General features: G+C 43.9%; 2 protein-coding genes across 2 annotated transcripts; both read right to left on the bottom strand.

The window, feature by feature from the left end:
* Positions 1–396: 396 nt before the first annotated feature.
* Positions 397–2,752, bottom strand: crybb3 (crystallin, beta B3). The gene is made up of 6 exons (XM_058055845.2): positions 2,611–2,752; positions 2,355–2,445; positions 1,855–1,970; positions 1,325–1,457; positions 1,118–1,260; positions 397–852 (listed from the first exon to the last, which is right to left on the bottom strand). Exons 2-6 carry the CDS (start codon positions 2,427–2,429, stop codon positions 567–569), a joined length of 753 nt encoding a protein of 250 aa, XP_057911828.2. The 5' UTR covers positions 2,430–2,445; positions 2,611–2,752; the 3' UTR covers positions 397–566.
* Positions 2,753–3,090: 338 nt separating this feature from the next.
* On the bottom strand, positions 3,091–18,163 carry tnks1bp1 (tankyrase 1 binding protein 1). The gene is made up of 9 exons (XM_058055061.2): positions 17,976–18,163; positions 13,989–15,041; positions 10,217–12,968; positions 5,544–5,641; positions 5,192–5,276; positions 4,287–4,431; positions 4,060–4,178; positions 3,801–3,988; positions 3,091–3,713 (listed from the first exon to the last, which is right to left on the bottom strand). The coding sequence occupies exons 2-9, from the start codon at positions 15,032–15,034 to the stop codon at positions 3,641–3,643; spliced, it is 4,506 nt and encodes a 1,501-aa protein (XP_057911044.2). The 5' UTR covers positions 15,035–15,041; positions 17,976–18,163; the 3' UTR covers positions 3,091–3,640.
* Positions 18,164–22,349: the final 4,186 nt, after the last annotated feature.

Genomic DNA, 22,349 nt, shown 5'->3' on the forward strand with positions numbered 1-22,349 from the left:
ACTCTGTATTCATTTTTCATTATATATTGTTTATTTCAATTTCACTCTTCTACTTACTTTTCATGTGCTATCTATACCGAATATTGTTTCTGTAAACTATGCTCTTTTTTAAAAATTAATTTACGTGTTTGTATTGTCCTGGTAGCATAATGGTTCACACTGCTGTTTACACATTGAACACGGGAAGTGAGCAACCTATCAGTAATTGTTGTGACACCTAGAAGGCCTAGGGTTAAATAAGCTTTGCTCCTCCCTACTCCTTTACCAACATATTGAATTGTGTAACTGTAAACATGTGATGTACTTGAATGCAACCCTGCTATGCATGTTTTAAATAAAACAAACAATTACTGCTACCATGAAAGAAGGTATCCAATAACATGCAGACTACCAAAATTGGGGCCAAAACCTTTATTTTTTAGTCACTGATGCATGCTTCATCTTTGTAAATTCCAGTAGTCAGTAAAACGGTGGAGGGGGTATGTAGGACAGACCGGGAGCTGGCTGACTGCCTTCAGCTTGTCCCAGGAGCTGTCAGGAGGTGCCGGAGGTGTTTTCTTGTAGGGTTAAGGCTGGGTTTGCGATTTTGGGTTAGGAGAAGGTTTTGGGATGGGAGTGGGGTTAGGAGTAGGATTGGGGTTAGGAGAAGGATTGGGATTGGGATTAGGATTGGGATTGGGATTAGGTGTAGGAGCAATGAAGCATCCCCTCTTATGCCACTGCATGTCCCGCACACGTCGGACGGACTGGATCTGAGGCGCTGTGGCTCCCCAATCATTCCAGTGCTTAAAGTCTCCATGCTCAAACACATACTGGCGCCCTCTGTAGCCCGGATACATGTAGCCCACCCACCTTAGGAGGCAAAGTACAGAGAGTGTACTGAATAACACCTTGAGAATGAAATGTAATATTACCGTTATAGTGGAACCTCCAAAGTCAATCTCCTCAGTGATGCTGGTTAATAAACCCATAAGAAATCATTTAAAGTGAATTGTTGGTTTTTTTTACGGAAAATGATGGCTGAAGTTTACACTGTAAATCTTTTGGAGGTTGGGCTGTGAAAGTTTCACTGTACTTGCTTTTTGGATGATTTCAAAGACAGGAGGTTGTATCTTACGTGCCGTTGATGGCCTTAACACTCGCCACACGATCCTGGAAACCATAAGCCCACAGACTGGGAACATCATCGTCAACAATCTCCATCTTCCTTCCTTCAAAGCCTGCATTCTCAAACAGGTGCAGCTTGTGATCGGCATTATCCTGGAGAGAGACGCTAGTCGGCACAAGTTCTGCAGAGCTTTTGTTAAAATACATCATCACAGACCACTTTCAGGGGCCTGAAGGAGCTCAGACAGAAGTGACTCTGGCAGTTGGTCCAGGTGCTCCAGCGGGGATACTCTCCCTTCTCCAAAACAAACTTCTCTCCTGCAAAACTTGGATGCTCGAAACCCACCCAACTAAAACAGAAGGCGAAAGCACACACATTAAAAGAGTCCTGCCCTACCTTTTTTTGCTTTTCAGAGTACATACACGTATAAAATGTTTTTGAAGAATGTTCACAAGATCTCTCACATCACAACTTTAGGAAGTCCATGTATTACAACTTGCTGCTTTTTGCTGCTTTCACAGCTGGCTGTGGAATCTGAGCAAGCCATCCAAGAGGAGAGCAATGCGGTACAGTGGAACCTCCATTTTCAGTCTTGGTTGTCCTACTCTATTGCACGTAACAAAGCTAGTCTGTAATCGTGTACCCGCACAAAGCAACCCATGCATGTGTGACAGCTAAATAACCGGCCATGGGGACAAAGAAAGATGATATTTGTGTTTTTTTTATGAAGATGGAGAGTCACTCACGGTCCAGATTCCACGATGACGGAGCCAACTCTTTGGGTCTTCTCCAACACATCTTTACATTCACCAGACAATTCCACTTTCTTTCCGCGAAAGTTCTCAAACTCAAAAACCGTCAACTAAAAGACAGGAATAGTAAGCATCAATAAGCCTCATTGTGAGAAAATAGCACCAATTGATTGACCTAATCTAATTAGCATTGGTAACACCCCCGACTTCTCCACATCAGGAAAATACATGGCAGGAGTTACGGAAATGTAGGAATGCCAAAATAAAATTTCTAAAAAATGATCGGAGTTGTGGGGTTTTGGTGTTTGGGGGGAGAAGTTGTAGACTGGCCAGAGTAAGATACTGTTGTATTATTGAATGCACAGACGGCAGTCTCTTAACAGCAGACATGTTGGTGGATTAAAGTCCCTATAATGTTGAAGATGGTAGTCATTGAAATCTTATAATGCTATTCAAATGTAGAAACATTTCAAGAAGACTTCAGAAGAGAGTACCTTATATGAGGCTCCAGCTCCTCCTTGGCCCTTCTCTGCAGGGAACTGGTCTGGGGTTCCTTGTTGGTCTGTCATTTTCCTTAGTTTATTGCTGGAACAGAAAATCTCATTTCAGTTCAATAGTGTGTTAATAGTGTTAAGTAAATTCACACATTTCTATGAAATACAGGTATTCAGTATGCTTGTTTCCAGAATTGTTTGCACTGGCTCGTGCAACAGTACACACAGTTAAGAGTTTGTATGTTTTTTTGTTTACCTGGATGGCTTGTGTTTCACTGCACCTCGTACAAGCCAAACTTCCAGTCTTTCCTTTTTCTTGTCTTTCTTTTCGGTCTGTCTCAGTGTGAGGGTGTGTGGGTGTGGAGGCCTGGCGAGCAATCGGTGGAGGCCGGTGGGGTATTTATGGTTTATTTCTGGCCACAGCAGCAAAAAGCCTGTTGATGCAGCAAGTCTGTCGTACCCATTGTGTCCATCACACTGCTTCTCAATAGGCTTGCCCTCTCTGTCCCTGGCAAACGCTGCCCGGCTCGGCCCATGCTGCCATCCTCACCATGATCCTATAGTGAGCACACATGCTGCCAGCTAGCCAGCCAACCTGGAGAATGAGCTGAGCTCAGTCTCACTCAGCAGTATGGATCCCATCCGCCGATCTTGCATCCTATCTCTGACAGTGCCTAGCAACTTTATTTCCATATGAGGGTTCTCCTCACAAAAGACAACAACCCACACCAATACATTTCATAGAAAAGATTTTAATGCATTGCAACACATTTCCACTGAAAGAAACGAGTTGTTGATGGTGGTCTTTTTGTCCATTAGAAAACAAAGGCACTTCATCTCAAGTAGTTAAACACCTTCATACATTGTGGTAGCATAAAAACATTCCTAAATCTCCTGCAAGCTGGTTGACGTGATCACATGCTTTGTGGTATGGCTTTGTACATCATTGTAGTGCATTGTACTGTCTTATATTTGCATATGTGTACACGCAAGGTCCATGATGACCTTTAAACATGCACTTGGTATCAACAAAAAACAATCATGGCGCACAGCCTTGGCAACAAATCATTTACAAGACAAAATGTGTTCAATGTATTCCACAAATGCCTGAATTTCCTTTTTTGCATATTTCAGTAAATGTACAAAATAGGCACTCTAAGTGCAAAATGAAGACCTTGGTGAGGTGTCTCTCTGCAGCAACATCTGACATGGAGGGATTCTCTCCTAGCAGCATGGGGGTCGCTATATAGGAGGAAGACATTCCTTTCATGCATGCTGCTCAGATACTATTCCCCTTCATATTGACTGATACGCTTCTTCGACTTCAATTCTGTGAGCCACGCCGGAGATGATGTAGCACTGAGAGACACATAGAAACATTTTATGAAAAAAAAAAACGGAACTTTCTGCACAGCACAAATTTTTTGTTTCCTGCGCTGTTCTTACCCTCCATCTGTGCCACCTAAAGGTGGAAGAACTCGTGCGGCTCCAGCAAGATGAGCAGGAAGTCGTGGAGAGTGAGACAGTTGGAAGGCAGCTGATGGCTCCACTACATCATTTGGACCTTCCTTGTCCCCACTGCCCTTCTCCTCTTCAGTCTCTTCTCGTGCTTCTGCTCGCTTTTTCATCTGAGCCTGTGGGAGCATGTACAGTAAAGTAAGGTGCTTTTACAATATGGGTGACATGCTACACTCCTTGAACTTACAATGAGGCTTAATGGGCTCACGCCAGGCAACATGGGGGTCTTTCTGTAGGCAGGAGGAGAGGAGACTATCCCTTGTTGAGGCTGCTCTTCATCAGAGTCTGACTCCCTTTGCTCTCCATCTGAAATCAGCAAGTGAACATTTCTAGACAGCTTCTACAGCGAGTACATTTACAGAAGATATCCAGCAAATCTGAGCTACATTTGTGGAGGTTGAGATTATAGATTACCTGTGGTGTCACAAGACCTCCAGTCCTGAATTTCTACCATAGATGGTGTGGTGCGACTTGAGCGCGATGGACGTGATCGCCTGTGCATCTTGCTAAGAGCCGCCCTGGACCTCTGTGCACTGGTGTTGAGCAGAGGGGTGAAGCTCTGTGCAACAAAACACTTTATGATGTATCAATCAATATATATCAGTATATAAATATACCTCTAAAGTCACAGGAGACTGCAGTGAACCTCACACACCTCAGTTCTTCCCTGACTTTTAGCAAGCTAATTCTGCACAGCAAACCCATCCATCCATTTTTATGCCGCTTATCCTCACTAGGGTCACGGGCATGCTGGAGCCCATCCCAGCTGTCTTGGGGCGAGAGGCGGGGTCCACCCTGGACTGGTGGCCAGCCAATCCCAGGGCACATATAGACAAACAACCATTCCCACCCACATTCATACCTATGAACAAATTGGAGTCGCCAATTAACCTAGCATGTTTTTGGAATGGGGGAAGAAACTGGAGTCCCTGGAGAAAACCCACGCACATGCAAACTCCACAAAGAGCTGCCCGAGCGGGGAATGGAACCCAGGTCTCCTCCGTCTGACAAAAAAGATGACAAAAAGAAAGAAAGATACGGAATACGGTGCAAAACCATGCAGCACCAGAAGTCATTATTTATTATTGGTTAGCTTCACAACCAGTCCAGAGTGTACCCCGCCTCTGGCCCAGAGACAGCTGGGATAGGCTCCAACATACCTGCAACCCGAGTGAGGGTCGCAGTTATGCGACGCCCTGGGCCATACAGTCGATGATGCTAACATGTGTAGCCCAACTTTGCCAAATTGCCATCATCAGGTAACAACAATCATAACAAATGAGAGTGTGTGTGGGTTTACGTGAAAAGTCATGACCAACCTCAGGGAAAGGAGACAGCACTGGTTCTGTCGTATCAGCCTCTTCATGTGAGACCTCAGGAAGCCCGTCAGTGAAAGACTTTGGACTTGAATGAAAAACAGTGCAATCACAAAGGAGTGGGAAATATCAAACTATTGTTGCTCACTCCTGACAGTGACACTTCTGATTACCTGTGTTGTGCATTGTCAACCACTAGAGGGCAAAGGTAGTTCAAAATAGAAATGGAGGTGGTAAAATGTCTTTTTTGTGTTCATGGGTTCTGCTTCACAACCAAATATCTCAACTTTGGGTGAAATTAGGTTACATACACGCTGAAATCTGTATATTGTAAAAGGCAACAAGTTTATCCTACCGGTCAGTTCTAGATCTCCATTCATAGGCTGCATGTGGCCTGTCAGATTCATCGTCTGCCAAAGCAGCAGTAGCTTCACCATAACTGTGGACAGGATCCTAAGGGATAGGAAGAAAGATTTGGATACAGTTTTTAATACAAGAATCCCAAAATGTAGCTAAAGATGGAGGAGAAGCAGAGATCACTGACTAGACAGGCATGCATCATTTAATGACTTGCTCACAGTGGCTGGGGTGTGCACTTGCACATGTGCACACTCCAATATAGAACCACATACCCCTGCCTGCAGATTGCCAAATTGTTGCCACGCCTAAATGCTGGAATGTATGTGCACACATGCCAAATAAAAGCAACCTGTCACGGGGCACATCTATCTGCTTTGTTGTCAGATACGGTCACTTGGATACAGAGGAAAACGTTTGTAAACACCACTTGGCTTTGTGTGATGACTCATGGACTTCTTCTAATTACTTATTACACAATGGCAGCGCATTAATCTGGTCACATCGGCTGCATAAATTAGCAGCTTTGTATTGATTTTTCCACAGGCAGATGACCTTTCGGCTAGTGGAAAAAATATAGACGGAAATGCTTTTCAGTCATAAAATGCATCTATAATTATCAACTGAAATTAAAGTCTTTTATCCTGTTGTCTCAGAATTCTTTAAGAAATAACAACCTATGTATGTCATCCTTGTCACTAAACAGGTTTACTTGTTTTTTTTCTTGTGTATCTTATTATTATATAAGTGTTAAATTTAAAAGATGTCACTAAAATATAACACAGTGCATGCCTACAACACATTGTCCGAGATTAACCTGCATTGTCACTGTCAATGGTAGAGTCTATTTCATCTATGTAGGCAATGAGGTGTGTTCATAAGAGTAGACAGAGGTTCCCGGATTACAGTAACAGTTACTTTTTGCAAGCATGCTGAATGTCAGCATATAAACTAAAGCAGAGATTCACATCCAAATATCACAGCTTTGATTTTAGCACCATGGGTCTCGCACTTTCTTTATGCCTGCTGAGAGCAAGATGTTACCATTTCAGCCAGACATATTAACTCACTTAAATGAAAACTGCCCATCCATGCAGTTGAGGCAGCTAACCTTGCACATAATGGGACACACCAATTCCACCTCTACAGCACCCTTAAAATAAAAAAAAAAACTCAAAAAAACAACAACAATGATCAATTTGCACAACATGACCTGCATATCAATCAAGCTACAGCGACACTATTTTGTAGAAGCTAACACTGAAGAACTACTTTTCAGGTGTAGTGACACAGTGCCTCACTCACGACAACTCATGCCACCATGAGTTGCTGTATGCTGCCATGAGTAGTGATGGGTGATACCACTGATTTATTTTCCGATTCGATAGTGAGTAAAATTCAGCCTGGTATTGATACTTTGTGCAAATAGCATAAATGCAAAGTGGTGTCATAAAACCTGACTCTTTTTCTTTAAAGGGATATTTCAGATCACTGATGATGGGGATGTCATACAACTTTATGTCAAAAAATCCAAACTATCCCTTTAAGCCCCCTAAGAGGGGACAAATCCAGGGACAACCTGGGAGGTTAAAATGACAAGACACAGAAACCCAAGGAGCTAGAACAACAAGCATTAAACAAAAATGGGCTGTGTAGACATAAAATGCCATAGTAGGATGACGCTTTGTTAATGACCTCTGCTTTATCTATGACAAACATGGAACCACAGTGAGGGAAGGGGGCATGCATGTACCTGATAACACGCTGCATTTGGAAGACCTTATCCGATAACCATGTCTTTCATGAAACAGACTACCACTGCTCTATTCTGCTCTATGTTCTATTCAAGGATCCTTCATGAGAGGGTTTTTCCTTCCTCGGTGCTTGCTCATGTTGGGTTAAGTTGGCATGAAGAACATTGTTCTTGACCTGCACCGAGACTTACGCATGGCACAGTAACAAAAGCACTTCTTACAGAGCAGATTTCCGTGGACTTCTTTTGCAGAGTTTGTCGACTTCTGATGGAAAAGCAATGCAGCGATCGCCTGCTGTGGTGGGCAAAACTATGAAGAGGCATAATGGCTCTCTGTAGCCTTCCTTTGCGGTTTCCATTTTCCACTTCCTTGTTGCGTTTGACCTGCTTTTCCTCTGCGGTGCCCTGGATGAGCCCGAGAACCTCCCGAAAGGAGCGGCGTATGCCATCCGCCCAGCCAGACACTTCACGCTGAGCAGCTGACACTTTCCCTTCCAAGTACTGCATGTATGGAGACCTCAGCTTTTCTGATACTAGGGAAATGGAGAGGTGACGAGATGGAGTGGTCCACTGCAGGGGTTACATCGTCTCCCAAAGAATCTCATCTAAGGATCATCATGGCAAAAAAGTCAATGAAAACCTCCTTCTGTCTCTGAAGTAAAAAGGCTTTTATGAGTGTATCTACTGGTGAGGCTTTGCTTGCATCTCACACATCACATCCTTTAAGAAAACAGTGGTTCCAGTCTGAGTCGAGTCATCCTTTGATCTCCTCTGGACTGTGGATAATTTGGAGGTAAGGGCATACCTGAAGTCTGTGCTTTGCAATGGAAAAATCCCCAAAAGTAAGCCAAATATCTCAGACAGAGCTTGTTTAATGCAGTTTACTCAATGAAGAAGCAGGCGGCATCTTTATCTCGGTATCCTCTTGGAATGTAATAGTTTGACAGGAGCTCTGGCTCTCCATGGTCAAAGGACACGCAAACTTTCCTGTCCACGGATAAGCCCATCCTTTTTTTGTGTGTTGTGAGTGCGGAGGGAGAAAGGCAAGCTCTCATAAGCAGAGTGGAGAGAAGGCTTGGAGAGACGGCAAGACAGCACAAAAGCCCCATGTTTGGTCATTCTGACATGCTAGCCTTTTGACCAGATCCAAATGAGGACAAGATGACCACATAACACCTTGGTGCCTTGACACTGGCCTGTCTGTCATTTGCGCAAAGGGCCTGTAAAAGCATGCTTGGTTGACTGCACAGCTTGTGTTTGCCCTCGTATTTGCATTTTACTTTATTCAAGCATGTCTCAGTTAGGTTCAATACACACATAATATTTGTTCATATGCTATACATCTTATCACTTGTCATTTGATAAGCCATCATGTTGCTTTATACTAGAAAAGACAAGTGCCTTAGGGAGGTTTCAACTGCAGCATTGCCACCTGGTGGTGAAAGCATGGCTGTACAGTATAGTCAAGGCCAGCAACACCGACAAAACACAGTAAAGGTCAAATATAAAGGTTTCCAAAGAAGAAGCTTTCATGCCCCATTTTTTGCTCTAAGTGAAAACAGTCATATTATGTGCCGTGCCATCTGACAGCTCATCATGTATGTAGGTTTGAGGTTATTTGCTAAAGCATGCAAACACACCAACAGACTGAAGGAGTATCACAATGATGCACATACACACACACACACACACACAACATAACCACAGAGCTCAGTGGTTTCGCTGCAAAAATGATGCATGTTGAAACAAGAAGGTGATCTAATCTGTTCCAGCTTGCTGTTCACTCTCAATACAGTAGATGTGATTTGTTTGTGATATGTTGTCCTTTACTGAGTCTTAATCATTTTAACCTATGCCATACCCAAAACAAATCAAGAATCACAACCCAGTTATCAGATCAAAATGCACAATCAATGACTCCACCAAGCAAGACCTCAGAGAATATAAGTCCACTGTCAGTAACATGCAGCAAGGTACAGTTCGGAAAAATAGTCCAATTTTTTCATAATAATGAAATAGTCTTTAATATGTGATCTTTCACCCTGTAAAAGTTGTGGAATTGATGTTTCTTGCATGTATTTTCTTACAGGTAATTTGTACCGTCAAACATTTGGAGCATTTCTTGAAATGCTGGCTTTTCAACTGTGTTAAAGAGCAGCATTTCCTTTGTGCTGTACCTTTCTGTGAATGCACACCCTTTTTGTGATGTTCCGTTTGTATTCACTGTGCCAATCAAACGTTCAAAGGCTCTGAACCACTGTAGCGTGAACCCTCTTCCTGCCTGTTTGGAGGCGGAAGATGAGGTATACACACGCATGCATACGGCAATACAGGGAGGCCAGAAAAATTATCCAGTTCATTTTAATTGATTGTGTAATTAATTCATTCATTTATCGTAAGACATTTTTCTTCTGAATGACAAATCTTATCGTGTTTTAATCTTGCAAGATCTTGTCACAAACTGAGTGTATACATTTTATTAACCTTAGTAGATCGCAATACAGTTGGCTCTGCGGCATAAGTTTGTGTAGGTGTAGGTGTTCACTCGATTGCTGTTGAGCTGCTCTGCTCATTCATTAAGCAGCCATTCTGTTGACTCGTCATTTAAATGCTATGTTGCTTGTACCACAACAGAGCATAATCTGGTAAACAAAAATACAGTCGTTACTGAGGAACTAATGACTAAGACTCATACATTTGGAGTAGTTAATGAGAAACTAAGGAAGAACTAATGAGGGGTAGTCAGAGTTACGGTTAGGTAGCTGTATTGACCATCTAGATATAACAATCAATTGATCTATTGTTATTTTTAATGGGATGGGAGTATCTCTATCCAAATGTTCTGAACTCCTCTTTCGGTGCCAGTAAATATAAGGTGCACGTTTAAAAGAGGCACATATAAAGGTAATAGACTTTACCTCATGTATGTGATCTTTGCCTCTTCTCACCCACTCTTTCTCGGCATTATCTTGCTCTTGAACTTTTTGATCTTCCTCCACCTGAGGCTCTTCCTCCTGTTCCAGCCGCCCCTCTTCCTCTTTCAGCTCATGGCTTCTCCAGACTGAATCTTGCTCAAAGCCTTCATGTGTCCTCACTCTCTCTCGTGGTTCTATTTCCAGACGGTCAACATCAATGGGTATCTGCTTTTCGTCCACCGCGTCCCGTGTGCTCAGAGTGACAATAGATGGTGAGCCCCATCTCTTTGGCTTCACCGAATAATCATCAAAATTACCAACATCCACCCGAAGATTAGGCTCACTGACCGAAAAGTCATCGTAAACGCTCCCAGTTCGTGCGAAGTGACTGTGTGCAGTTTGAGGTGAGCCTCCAGAGTTAAAGCTTATTAAAGATGGCTCCGCCTCACCAACCGGGCTCTTGTTTCGCTTACCGGGGAACCTAAGTTCTCCCCTTTTTCGCTCAGCCTCCATCCTAAGCTTCTCTACCATTTCATGTGCCTGCTTCCTCATCAGTTCATCTTGCCTTCTTCTCTCTTCTTCTCTACTTGCCTCCTCTCTCTGTCTCTCCATTTCTTCCTTCTGTTGCTGCACTTTCATCTCCATTTCCTTTTGCTCCCTTCTCTGTCTTTCCTCATCTAACTTCTTCAGCCTCAATCTTCCTTTCTCCAACTCCTCCCTTCTTCTCTCCTCTTCCCTTAACCTTTCTCTTTGCCATTCCTCACGTTTCTGCTTCTCCTCTTCTTCCATCATCAGCCTCATTCTTTCCTTCTCCTCCTCCCTCAGTCTTTCTCTCTCCAGTTCCTCCCTTCGCCGGCTCTCCTCTTCTTCCATCCTCAGCCTCATTCTTTCTTTCTCCTTTCTCCTTCTCTCCTCTTCCCTAAGCCTTTCGTTCTCCTGTTCCTCTCTTCTGCGCCTCGCCTCTTCTTCTATTCTCAATCTCATCCTTTCTTTCTCTTCTTCCCTCAGCCTTTCTCTCTCCAGTTCCTCCCTTCTCCACCTCTCCTCTTCCTCCCTCTTCAGCCTTAATCTTTCTTTCTCCTCCTCCCTCCTTCTCATCTCTTCCCTCAGCATTTCTCTCTCCAGTTCCTCCCTTCTCTGTCTCTCCTCTTCTTCCATCTCCAACCTCATTCTTTCTTTCTCTTCCTCTCGCCTTCTCTCCTCCTTCAACCTTTCTCGATCTAGCTCCTCCCTTCTCTGCCTCATCCTTTCCCTCTCTTCCTCTTCCCTCCTTCTCTCGTCTTCCCTCAGCCTTTTCCTCTCCAGTTCCTCCCTTCTCCTCCTCTCCTCTACTTCCATTTTCAGTCTCATTATTTCCCTCTCCTGCTCCTCCCTCCTTCTCTCCTCTTGCCTCAACCTTTCCCTCTCCAGTTCCTCCCTTTTCCTGCTCTCCTCTCCTTCCATCTTCAGCCTCATTCTTTCTTTCTCATCCTCCCTCCTTCTCTCCTCCTCCCTCAGCCTTTCCCTCTCCAGTTCCTCCCTTCTCCTCCTCTCCTCTTCTTCCATCTTCAGCCTCATTCGTTCCCTCTCCTGCTCCTCCCTCCTTCTCTCCTCTTCCCTCAGCCTTTCTCTCTCCAGTTCCTCCCTTCTCCTCCTCTCCTCTACTTCCATTTTCAGTCTCATTATTTCCCTCTCCTGCTCCTCCCTCCTTCTCTCCTCTTGCCTCAACCTTTCCCTCTCCAGTTCCTCCCTTTTCCTGCTCTCCTCTCCTTCCATCTTCAGCCTCATTCTTTCTTTCTCATCCTCCCTCCTTCTCTCCTCCTCCCTCAGCCTTTCCCTCTCCAGTTCCTCCCTTCTCCTCTTCTCTTCTTCCATTTTCAGCCTCATTTGTTCTCTCTCCTGCGCCTCCCTCCTTCTCTCCTCTTCCCTCAGCCTTTCCCTCTCCAGTTCCTCCCTTCTCCTTCTCTCTTCTTCTTCTATCTTCAACCTCATTCTTTCTTTCTCCTCCTCTTCCCTTCTTTTTTCCTCCTTCCTCAGCCTCTCGCTCTCCAGTTCCTCCTTTATCCGTCTCTCCTCTTGATCTTTCTTAAGGCTCAACCCTTTTTCCTCCTCTGCCCTCTTCCTCTCCGCTTCTACCTGTCTCGCCCTTTCCCGTTCCTCCCTTCTACGCCACTCCTCTTCTTCCTTCTTCCGCCTCAATTTTTCTTTCTCCTTCTCCACCTCTCTCCTCATCTCCTCTTCTTTTATCCGCTTGACTTGTTCTTTCTCTTCCTCCTGTTTTCTCTCCTCCTCTTCTAACTTGAGTCTTTCCTTTTCACTTTCCTCTGCTTTTTGCTTTTTTCCAAATTCCCGTTGTTTGAGTTGCTCCACATCAATGTTCTCCTCATCGTTTTTCTGTGGAGTTTCTACTGGTCTGGGTCCTGACACAAGCACACTCCCTTCAGATTGACTGACGTCCTCATCTGATTTGCTTTCCGGTTCTGACCCCGCTGGAAGAAGAGGTTCTCCATCATCTCTCTCCATGGAGTCAAACTGAACAAACCGTCTTTCAACACCATCAGATGAGGAGGCCTCATCAGCAGGCGCCAAAGGGTGGGTATCATCTTCCTCTGATGTCTTCTGCTCCGACTCCTCAGATGTATAGAGTTGCTTTGTTGGTTGTTCAGTTGCATCAGAGAGAGCCACAGATTGTGTTGACTGGGTCCTTGGTCCAGGATGATCAACAGGTAGCAGTGTGTGAGTCTTTTCTGGTGTTGGTGCAGTTGCGGGTATTTGGCTGTGGAGGAAAAGTAAATGAAGTCAAACGAGTCATTGCCAAAACAGGCATACCTGCACTTGTACAGTCACGTAGTGTTTGAGAGTTTATGTTTTTAAATGACTTGTAAAAAAGGAGCCTGTTTGGTGACTAAATTTGGGAGTGGCAACTGAGGATGGTGCGTATCTTCAAGACAACATCTCCGAACAGCAATGGGACAAAATGCCACGTTTAGGCAATATTAAGCAAACAAAGCAAAGGGCCGACATATGAGCCATGTGGGACCCCAGAAGGGAGGGGTGCGGATGAGGACAAAACAAAGCATCAAGTCTCGCACAGAAGCTTTCGTGTGGCAGGTACGACGAGGATGCTTATCAAAAAAGGGCTCCAATTTTTTGTGTGAAGCGCCTATACTACATACAAGGACAGATACTATAAATTCTGACTATCAGAGGTGGAATATGGTCTGCAATGGAATATTTAAATATAAATATGTGAATATAAAATTAGTCGACAAAAACAATGACACGCATGGTAGTGGTGTGTCAGGTCAAAAGTACTAGTTATTTTAGTACTACCCCTAAAATACCCGTTCAGTCCGTTTAGTTGCAAATGTTTTTTTTGATTGGCTGGAGAGTCAGTTCCTTTTGCAGGGCGGGACTATCTGCATGCTTGCCTGTCTTAACCTATCATCGCGCCTCACTCGGAGGGTGGGTGGGGTTAGCTGACTGAAAGACCGAGGCCGAGAGATTGACCGACACTGTTGGTGACCTGGTTCATTCCGTTCACCAAAAAGAACTAGTTCTTTTGACCTGTTTGTTCATGACCGACACACCACTAGCCGTCACGTGTTGTTGCGCTGTTGGGTCGGAACGAACGGGAACATGAGTGAACGGCCTGACTAGACACAGCTGACCGGGTCTATGCACAGGGGGAGATCACAGGCTAACGACCAACTGACTGAAATGACTGAAATGAACAGTTGTGCCCACCACTAATGCATGGAACACTGCTATCACAGAGGAAAGGAAGCGCACTGACCTATTAGAATGAGTTTGGTTTCCATCCTGTGACTTCTTGTCAGTCGGATCCTCTAAACACGTCTCCAGGGTCCAGTTTTTGATCCGTTCCTTGACACCAGTTGTTTCCTTGACAAACTCGGGCTGCCCTCTCTTAGCGGTAACCTCTGGCTTTGACGCCGAGTCAAAGAGAAGACTAATTCTGCGTTTGATGCTACCACCATGGGAGTCTTCAGTCAGTCCCCCTTCTTTATATTCTGTGGTGGTTGGCTCTGGCACTTTTGGTTGGCTGGGATGATCTTTTTCTTTGTTCACTGGTATGGTTGACTCAGGCACTTTTGTTTTTGGTTGTTTGTCAGGATCTTTTTCTTTGTTCACTGGAATAGTTGGCTGAGGCATTTTTGTTTTTGGCTGGTTGTCATGATCTTTTTCTTTGTGCACTGATATGGTTGGTTCAGGCACTTTCGTTTTGGGCTGGTTAGCATGATCTTTTCCTTTGGTTAGTGATGTGGTTCTGTTGTGTTCAGGAGGCTGAGGGCTACCACCGGAATTAAACTTGGAGGTTAGCTCTACGGACAAACGTTTCCTGGTTCCACCCCACTGGAATGTTTCATTGGTTTTCGAGGAATCATTGCTCTGTGTTTCTTCTGCCTTTTTGACAGTGGTCACTTGAGTCTTGACTTCCTTCTTTGTGGCATTTGGGTCCCTATTAGTTACGATCTGTGTTTCTGATTTGTGGTTTGTTTTGGTAACATTTTTCTTGACTGGAACAGGTTTTGATTCATCCTTGGATGGTTTTGTTGGAACACTGGTAGACTTTTCTTGCCGTGGTTTTGTAGCCGGGCTGGTCAAAGTTGGTGTGGGGACAGTTGGAGCCGCTGGCTTTCCAGCTTGGGATGTTGCTGTTCCCTTGAAGGACACACGAACAGCCTTTGGTGAATGTATGGAGCGAACGGTGGTGTTCTGTACCGAGAATGGCTTGGGAGCAAGTCGAGGTTTGGGAGGCAGAACCGGTTTGGAGTTTGAGACGTTTATAACTTGTGAAGTTTCAACTGAACTCTGCATCATCAGATATCTGAAATAAAGTGACAACAGGGAGAAGTTCAATTACAGCAGAATGCATATTTATAATAAAGATGGATTGTCTTACTTGACAAAGGGTAGGTCAGTTGTGTGGTTACAACGCAGGCTGAATGAGTCTGGTCTGTCCACATTTTTTGAAAGGCACTATCATGCTTATGTTTTGTTTTTATGGACGGCATTTATCTGTTTGTTTGCGTTCAAAATAACTAGAGAGGTTCTGAATGCATTTGGATGAAATTTTCAGGAATGGTCGGGAATGGTATATGAAGAACTGATTAAATTTTGAGGGTGATCAGGATAACCGTCTGGTTACAAGAATTTTTGAAAGGACTCTTTAACGTTGCGAGATACAACCATTTTTGCCATTCGTGCAACTAACGCCACAAAAATCACAGAATCACAATATGGGGGCAACTATGGCACTTGGCAGAAGTCTGCACTCTCCAAGTGCTTTTCTAGTTGAAGTATGTGGCAACCCTTTTCTGCCACAGCTGTTACAGCTTTACCACTTGGATAAGCTAAATCATTGTCTTATTGCAAAATCTTACATCTTGCTTCGATTCCACTTGTTGCTGATTTGCTGATTTGAGTGCTCAGTTTCAAAAAGAGAAACATTCAGAATCAATTTTATTAATATTCCAGCGAGATACAGCAATCATATGAACTAAATGACATTATCAAGAAGAATATAACTGTGTAACAATAGCCCAAAGATCATTATGTTGTACTGAGAATATTGCACATGAATTTACGTGCAATGGTGTACCTTTTCTTCTGTATAGTCTTTATACTGCAAACTAGTTGGACCTGAATGACAGTACACGTTGATGCCAAATGTGTCATCCATTGTAGGGAATCAGAAGAACTGATTCCCTTTAAATGACTCCCCAATTTGTTATTTCATTTTACTTTTTGATCAGGATGCCATATGACCAATCACATATGAGGATATAGATTCATACTGTGGTGAATGTGGAGAGAATCTCCTCAAAAACATGGCAGATACTCTCTGCGCGGAGGAATCTGACCATCCAAGCTCAGGCATCAAACCTTTCTTAATGGAACGATAGGCAGGAGCTCCTCTCGCTGCCGAGAGGGCTCCAACGTTTGAGAATACTGCTCGCATTACATTCCGCCTCTTCCTGTTTTGAATACGCCAACATAACACACACATGCTCACTAGTCATGCTGTTGTCAGCTGATGATAGCAGTATGGAAAAGTATAAGCAGCATGACTGGAAATTGTGTGTGTGTATGCGCACATCATGAATATGTATGTGAAGACCAACAGCCTTGAGTGACAGCAATAACCGTTATTTTATTTGGGCTGAACAATCATTTTTACACAGTTTCATTCCTAATTGACAGCTGAGATATGCTCCAGCATACCCCACAACCCTGAAATACAAAGCTATAAATCACACCAAGAACTGTGTGGGAGCCAAATTTCCCATCGCTAGTCCCATGCAGTGAAACTCATTTATGACCTTTTTGTTTCAAGATGTCAGGACTCCCCAACTTCTTCTTCTTTCTCTTTGGGCTTTTCCATTCAGGGGTCGCAACAGCAAATCAATCTCCTCCATCCAACCCTGTCTTCTGCATCTGTCTCTCTCACACCAACTACCATCATGTCTGCCTTCACTACATCCATAAACCTCCTCTTTGGTCTTCCTCTACGCCTCCTACCTGGCAGCTCTAAGCGCAGCATCCTTCTACCAATATATTCACTATCTCTCTTCTGGACATGTCCCAACCATCTCAGTCTGGCATTTCTGACTTTATCTCCAAGGCCTCTAACATGTAATGTCCCTCTGATGTACTCCTTCCTGATCCTATCCATCCTGGTCACTACCAATAAAAGGAGGAATCAGACCATCCAAGCTCAGGTATCAAACTTTTCTTAAGGGAACTATATGTAGCGAGTTCCTCCAGCTGCCGAGAGGGCTACGAGGACTCCCCTACTAACAACATATTTTTATTATCAGAGCTGACAACATTGTTTCCATTTGCCATTCTGTAAATATATTACTACTCTTAAGTTTCTAGATTATGGGTTCAAGGTACATTTAAAAATACATGTCAAATTCATGTTACAATGAATTCAATTCCAGAGTCATGGAAACATCTTGGCCAATAACAGGCATCCTCAGGTGTGATGCTGTGTTTACATACGGAGTGAAAAGTGGTCTTTTCAAATGTGGCACAGCAAATTCCCCAGGCATTGTAGACAGCATCTGGTTTGACCTGTCAGTCTTTTGCAACAACTAGTCTCTCCCCGCCCACGTTTGAAAAGTGTGTCTGCGTGCAGCACACAATAACACAATATGGCTGCTTTGCCTAGACAGTAACTCGCCTTGATTACACTTGAAATGTTCACATCAAGGTGGGGTCTTTTATGGGGGGGGGGGGGGGGGGTGGGATTGTACAACACCTGAAGATGCCGCCCCAAAAGCGTGAGAAACAAACGCTGTCTGGCAGGTAAAGCTGCACCTGACAGGTGGTCATTCTGGTTGTGTATTCAAGACACGTTGTGCTTATCCGTGGAGCAGAGGAAATAGCTATGAGAGCAACGTTTGCCTTATTGACCTTTCAGGACCTTTGCCTTGTGAGTTACTTGTTTCACTGATGTCCGCAAATCATGCAGAAATCATAGTTGAGACGCTCAAGTCACTTTAAAAGGCCACAATAGTACATTTGGTGTTATAGAATGAGCTAGTTTACAAGCTGGTTAATAAGTTACGAATAAGCACAAAAATGAACTCCAGGTCATTGAACTCAAAGTGGCACCTTTCATTAAAGTGTGTAACTTAAAAAAAAGCCCATTAATCATACTGGACATGTAAGAGCGCTGACAAATAAGCAGCACAAATAAAAGTAAGTACAGTTCACCTGCTCTGTAAAGACGTATAATGGACTTTGTGTTTACCTTAAGTCTTCACGCAGTCATACGGATAGAGAAAAATAAAGGAAGAGGTTAAAAAAAATGGAAAAATGATGCGCTACCACCACCGTGTCGCCTGTTTATCGGTGTGTTTTTTCCTCATTCCCACAAAAGAGGCGTCACACTGCGTGTACACTTCTCACACTCTTCCTCAACCCACGACGCCCAAGGGAGTCAAGGTACAAGTTATGATGACGCACAATCACACCGGAAGTGTACAGGTACTTCAAAGTAAAACACTCAGATTGCATTTCCACTAAGGCATGGTTTGGTTGCATTGCAGTAGGAGAGGTGGTTAACAGAAATGTTGGATATTTTAGTTCACTTATGTCATCTCACAACTACACTTTATGCACTCTATATACATATAATCATCCTTGCAGCAAAGCATTAACAATTAATAATTAATAGTTAACATTGCAGCTAATTAAATCCTGTTCACAGATGAACTTAATATATGAGCAATCATTTGAAAGAAAATAACAACGTGGGTTGATTATTTAAAAAGCAAAAAGGTGACAAAGATCACACAGACACTTAAGGAAGGAAATTCCCCCAGGACATTAACGTAATTAGGCATCAAGGTAGCCAAAGAGCTGCAATCAATAAACAAACCTGCAAAAGTGACATCTTGGAGGGCCTCATCGCAAGACAGTAAGAGGGTGTATCCCATGAAATGGAAAAAGGAGGCAAAAGTTTAGTTTGAAAATCCTTACCGGCTGTTTTTTGCTCTTTTTTTTCCTCCATGGAGCTAGACGGCAATGCTCTTCCTTGTGGACCTGATGAACCGGTTCTGTTTGAAGGTGCACCTCCACTCAGGAGAAAGGGAATAGATCCGTGCAGGCCTCAGTAGCGCTACATGTGGACTGCTCTGCAGGCGACCTGGGGCATCTTGACAACAGAAAGACTCATTTGCATGGCACAAATGGCCGTCCCAATGTTCATTGTCCTTGTGTACATAGAACAGCTGCAGTTAAACAAATTAAATTCAAATGACCTCACAGAAAATAGTAAGAATATATGAAATATATTGATCATGTGCGAGGGTAGAACTGCACTGCATTATATTGGATTGCTGTTTCCTATGCTTGTGTTTGTTTTTACTGTATTTTAGATGTGTGACAATTAGATTGTACCTTTCACAGCCTCGTTTTAGTGAAGTATGCCTCTAAAGTCTGACTTTGAGCTGTCATCGTATATGATGACAGACACAAAACCTTGGGAAAGCTATTACGATGGGAGACTTCAGCTCAGCGGGCATCTTAAGGTTAGTGCTTTGTTTTTTCTTTGGCTTTCATTTGATAATTTGTGCATTTCTGTCCATGGCCAAGTCAACTATGAGCTAACATAATGCATGATCAAGATTGTCATTGGTTATCTTTAGGGATGACCAATAATATGATCCGACTGATAGTATTAGCTGATATTGGGTTAGTGTATAAGGGTGAAGGAGGCCCCCCCAAAAGTGGGCACGGGCCTTCGTTTGGGACCACTTCCGACTTCCTGTGACCACCAGAAGTTTGGCGTAATCCTCAAAAAACGTACTTATGACATCCGTATCTCGGGAACCGGAGGTCGTACAGAGTTGGGGTGGTCTCACTGGAAAGCTCGTGGCCAAATTAGTGTAGGCCGAAATTGGTTTCAAATCGATACGAGCTTCCGTCGATACAGCTTTGTGGTCAATCTATTTGGGAAGGAAACATGGTTCCTGTTGAGTCCCGTCCCTGAAATTTTGCACACTCATGCAGAATAATTGTCTGATGATATGGTGAAAGATTGGTGGACCTAGCTTGACGCTTGGCCTCAGGTTCTGACCCTCGCCTCCAGTTTGCCCACCGGCCGGCCGGCCACTGTTTCCAGTTTGCCCGCAGGCCGGCAGCTGACAACAGATTGCCCACCGGCCGCTGCAGTCTGCGCCCTGCCGCCGGCTTCGTATTGCTCTTTGGTCGCCGGCGGCCACAGCCTTCATTTTGCTCTCTAGTCGTCGCCGTCGGTCCGCTGTCCCGCAATCTTCAGCAGAGTAAGACAAAGCTTACATTAGCCACGACTTTACCGTTGAGAAAACACAGTATAGGATTGCCCAGCATAACGATTACAGTCACGGGGTCATGAAAAAATCCCATCAAACATTAACACAATAGATAGATTTAGAACAGACTTGGCCAGTCGTGTGCAACAATAACCTATTTATGTGGCTTAAAACAAGTAATTTAACAGCTATTTCTTTCATAGACAGTACCGCAAAGCACGCTGGGATGTGCGCCTATCGGCTACATTATGAAGAGGACAAGGAACTGCTGATTATGATGCGGGCGAGGGAGGATGTCAATTAAGGGCCTCAATTCTTGAATTTCTTCTCCTTAAAAAATACTTTTATGCAACTCTTGGCTATGTTATCTGTATCATGTGTCATTTGTGTGCTTTCAACATATACTTGTTAGTCAAAAATACAGTACACTTCAAAAAGACGTTTGTGTGTTTTCGAAGTGGCCACAGGCGAGAGATAGAGGCTGATATCATCTATGTATGTCCGCTACAGGCCACCGTACTGATCCGCCAGTAAGTGGTGACATTACGTGAAATCTAACAAATTAAATATCTCCTTTTTTTACAGCACCCTACGAACGGTGCCCAAGGTGCATCAGGAGTATAAAGTATTATTTCTCTTGTTATAGTGTGTAAAATCATTGTGAAACACGACGTCACATCCGAGCTGTAACTTCCTGTTTGCACTTTCTGGTTTCGTCCGGAACATGGCGCCGACGAGCCCAATTACGGTCTGTCCATCTGTTGGCAGCCAAGCTGAAGTATTCTAGAGGGAATGCCGTCTACTGTTTGTAAAACTAAGCGGCGTGATTGTTGAAACTCTTTATTGAAAATGCTTGAGAGTATATTACGTGTGTATTGCGTAATTTTTTGAAGTTTTCAACGCTGTTGCAGGCATGTGTTTGGCCAGCTATGTGGGGCGGGTTCAGCGTGAACCAGGAAGTGCGGGGATCTCGCGTGTGCGCGCGCGCTGTTCTGTCGTTGCTGGCTAGTCGAAAAAGAAAGTTGACCAGAAGCAGCAGGCAACCGTCTGTCTTTCTCTGACGAAGTCAGGCCGCCCCTTACCACGGTTTGGGGCTGAAAATAGTGACAGTTAACACCGCCACGACCGTGGAGAAGTGCCGAAGTAAACGGTTTGTCTTGCAACAGCATCGTTTTCATTGGCGCCAATTTAATTCGGTATGAGTCGGCGTTCCAACACCCTGACGGAGAACACTGGAGTTGCCATGTAACTCAGACGCCGCACAAGCAATGCTACAAGGTCAGTATCAAAGGTTTAAGTCACGTTGAAGCACGAATAGTGGCGTTTCGCTCCGACAATAGGACAATGTACAGTATATAAACGATGTCGAAGTTGACGAGCTGAAGCCGAGGTCGCCATTTTGTGGACATAATTGGCGCGCAGAATGCTCGAAATAACGGAAGCAATTGTTTCAACCGGTTCATTTACAATCCATAACATAAGGTGAACGACTTTGGCCCAAATTGACAACGATTTTTTAAAAGTATTTTTCGCTACCCTCGTCATAGTCAATGACAACTGAAGCTAAAAGTGGTTTATTTGGAATTATTTCGTTTGACGTGAAAATCCCTTGATGTCCTGGTTACGTCGCGTGCATGGGGTGTTAAGTTCATGTCGGAACCTGTTGCCATCAGAGGCGAGGCATCTGTTAGGTGAGTGTAAGCCGCTGATTTTATCTTTGAGCATCATTGTGACAACGGAAGAGAAAGCACACTCATAACCCTTCTCCCTTATTTGGTCTATTTTAATGGCGACTAAAAACCTTACTTCTGTACACCGCATCATTACAATAACCAAGCTCCTAACCTGGGGAGACAGAGCCTTCTCCATCGCTGCCCCCACCCTCTGGAACTCTTTGCCCCATTCACTCCGTGCTTGCCCTGACCTTCCCACCTTCAAAAACAACTCAAAACCCACCTCTTTAAATCTGTTTTTAATGTCTAACTTTTTTATATCTGACTGCTGTGCCCCGCCCCGCTTTTACTCATGTTTTAACTGTGTATTAACCAATGAATGTTGTATTTTGGTGTGTCTTCTATTCTGTTTACTTACTTTATTCAACTCCATTCTTCTGTAAAGTGTCTTTGAGTATTTTGAAAAGCGCTATACAAATAAAATTTATTATAAGTATTCAATGCAGGAATGAATTTTATAAAACTGAGTATTTCATTACAGCAAAGGAATAGCAGCTAATCTTCCAACTTCTGTTACAGATGAAAAGCCGCTTGTCGCTTAACAGCCCGTGGGATCCCTCTGCATCCATCTCAACATGAGCTCCAAATGGGAGCGTC

This window comes from Doryrhamphus excisus, linkage group LG18 (assembly GCF_037039965.1).
Source record: "Doryrhamphus excisus strain RoL-2023G ecotype Guam linkage group LG18, RoL_Dexc_Guam_v1.1, whole genome shotgun sequence".
NCBI lineage: Eukaryota > Metazoa > Chordata > Actinopteri > Syngnathiformes > Syngnathidae > Doryrhamphus > Doryrhamphus excisus.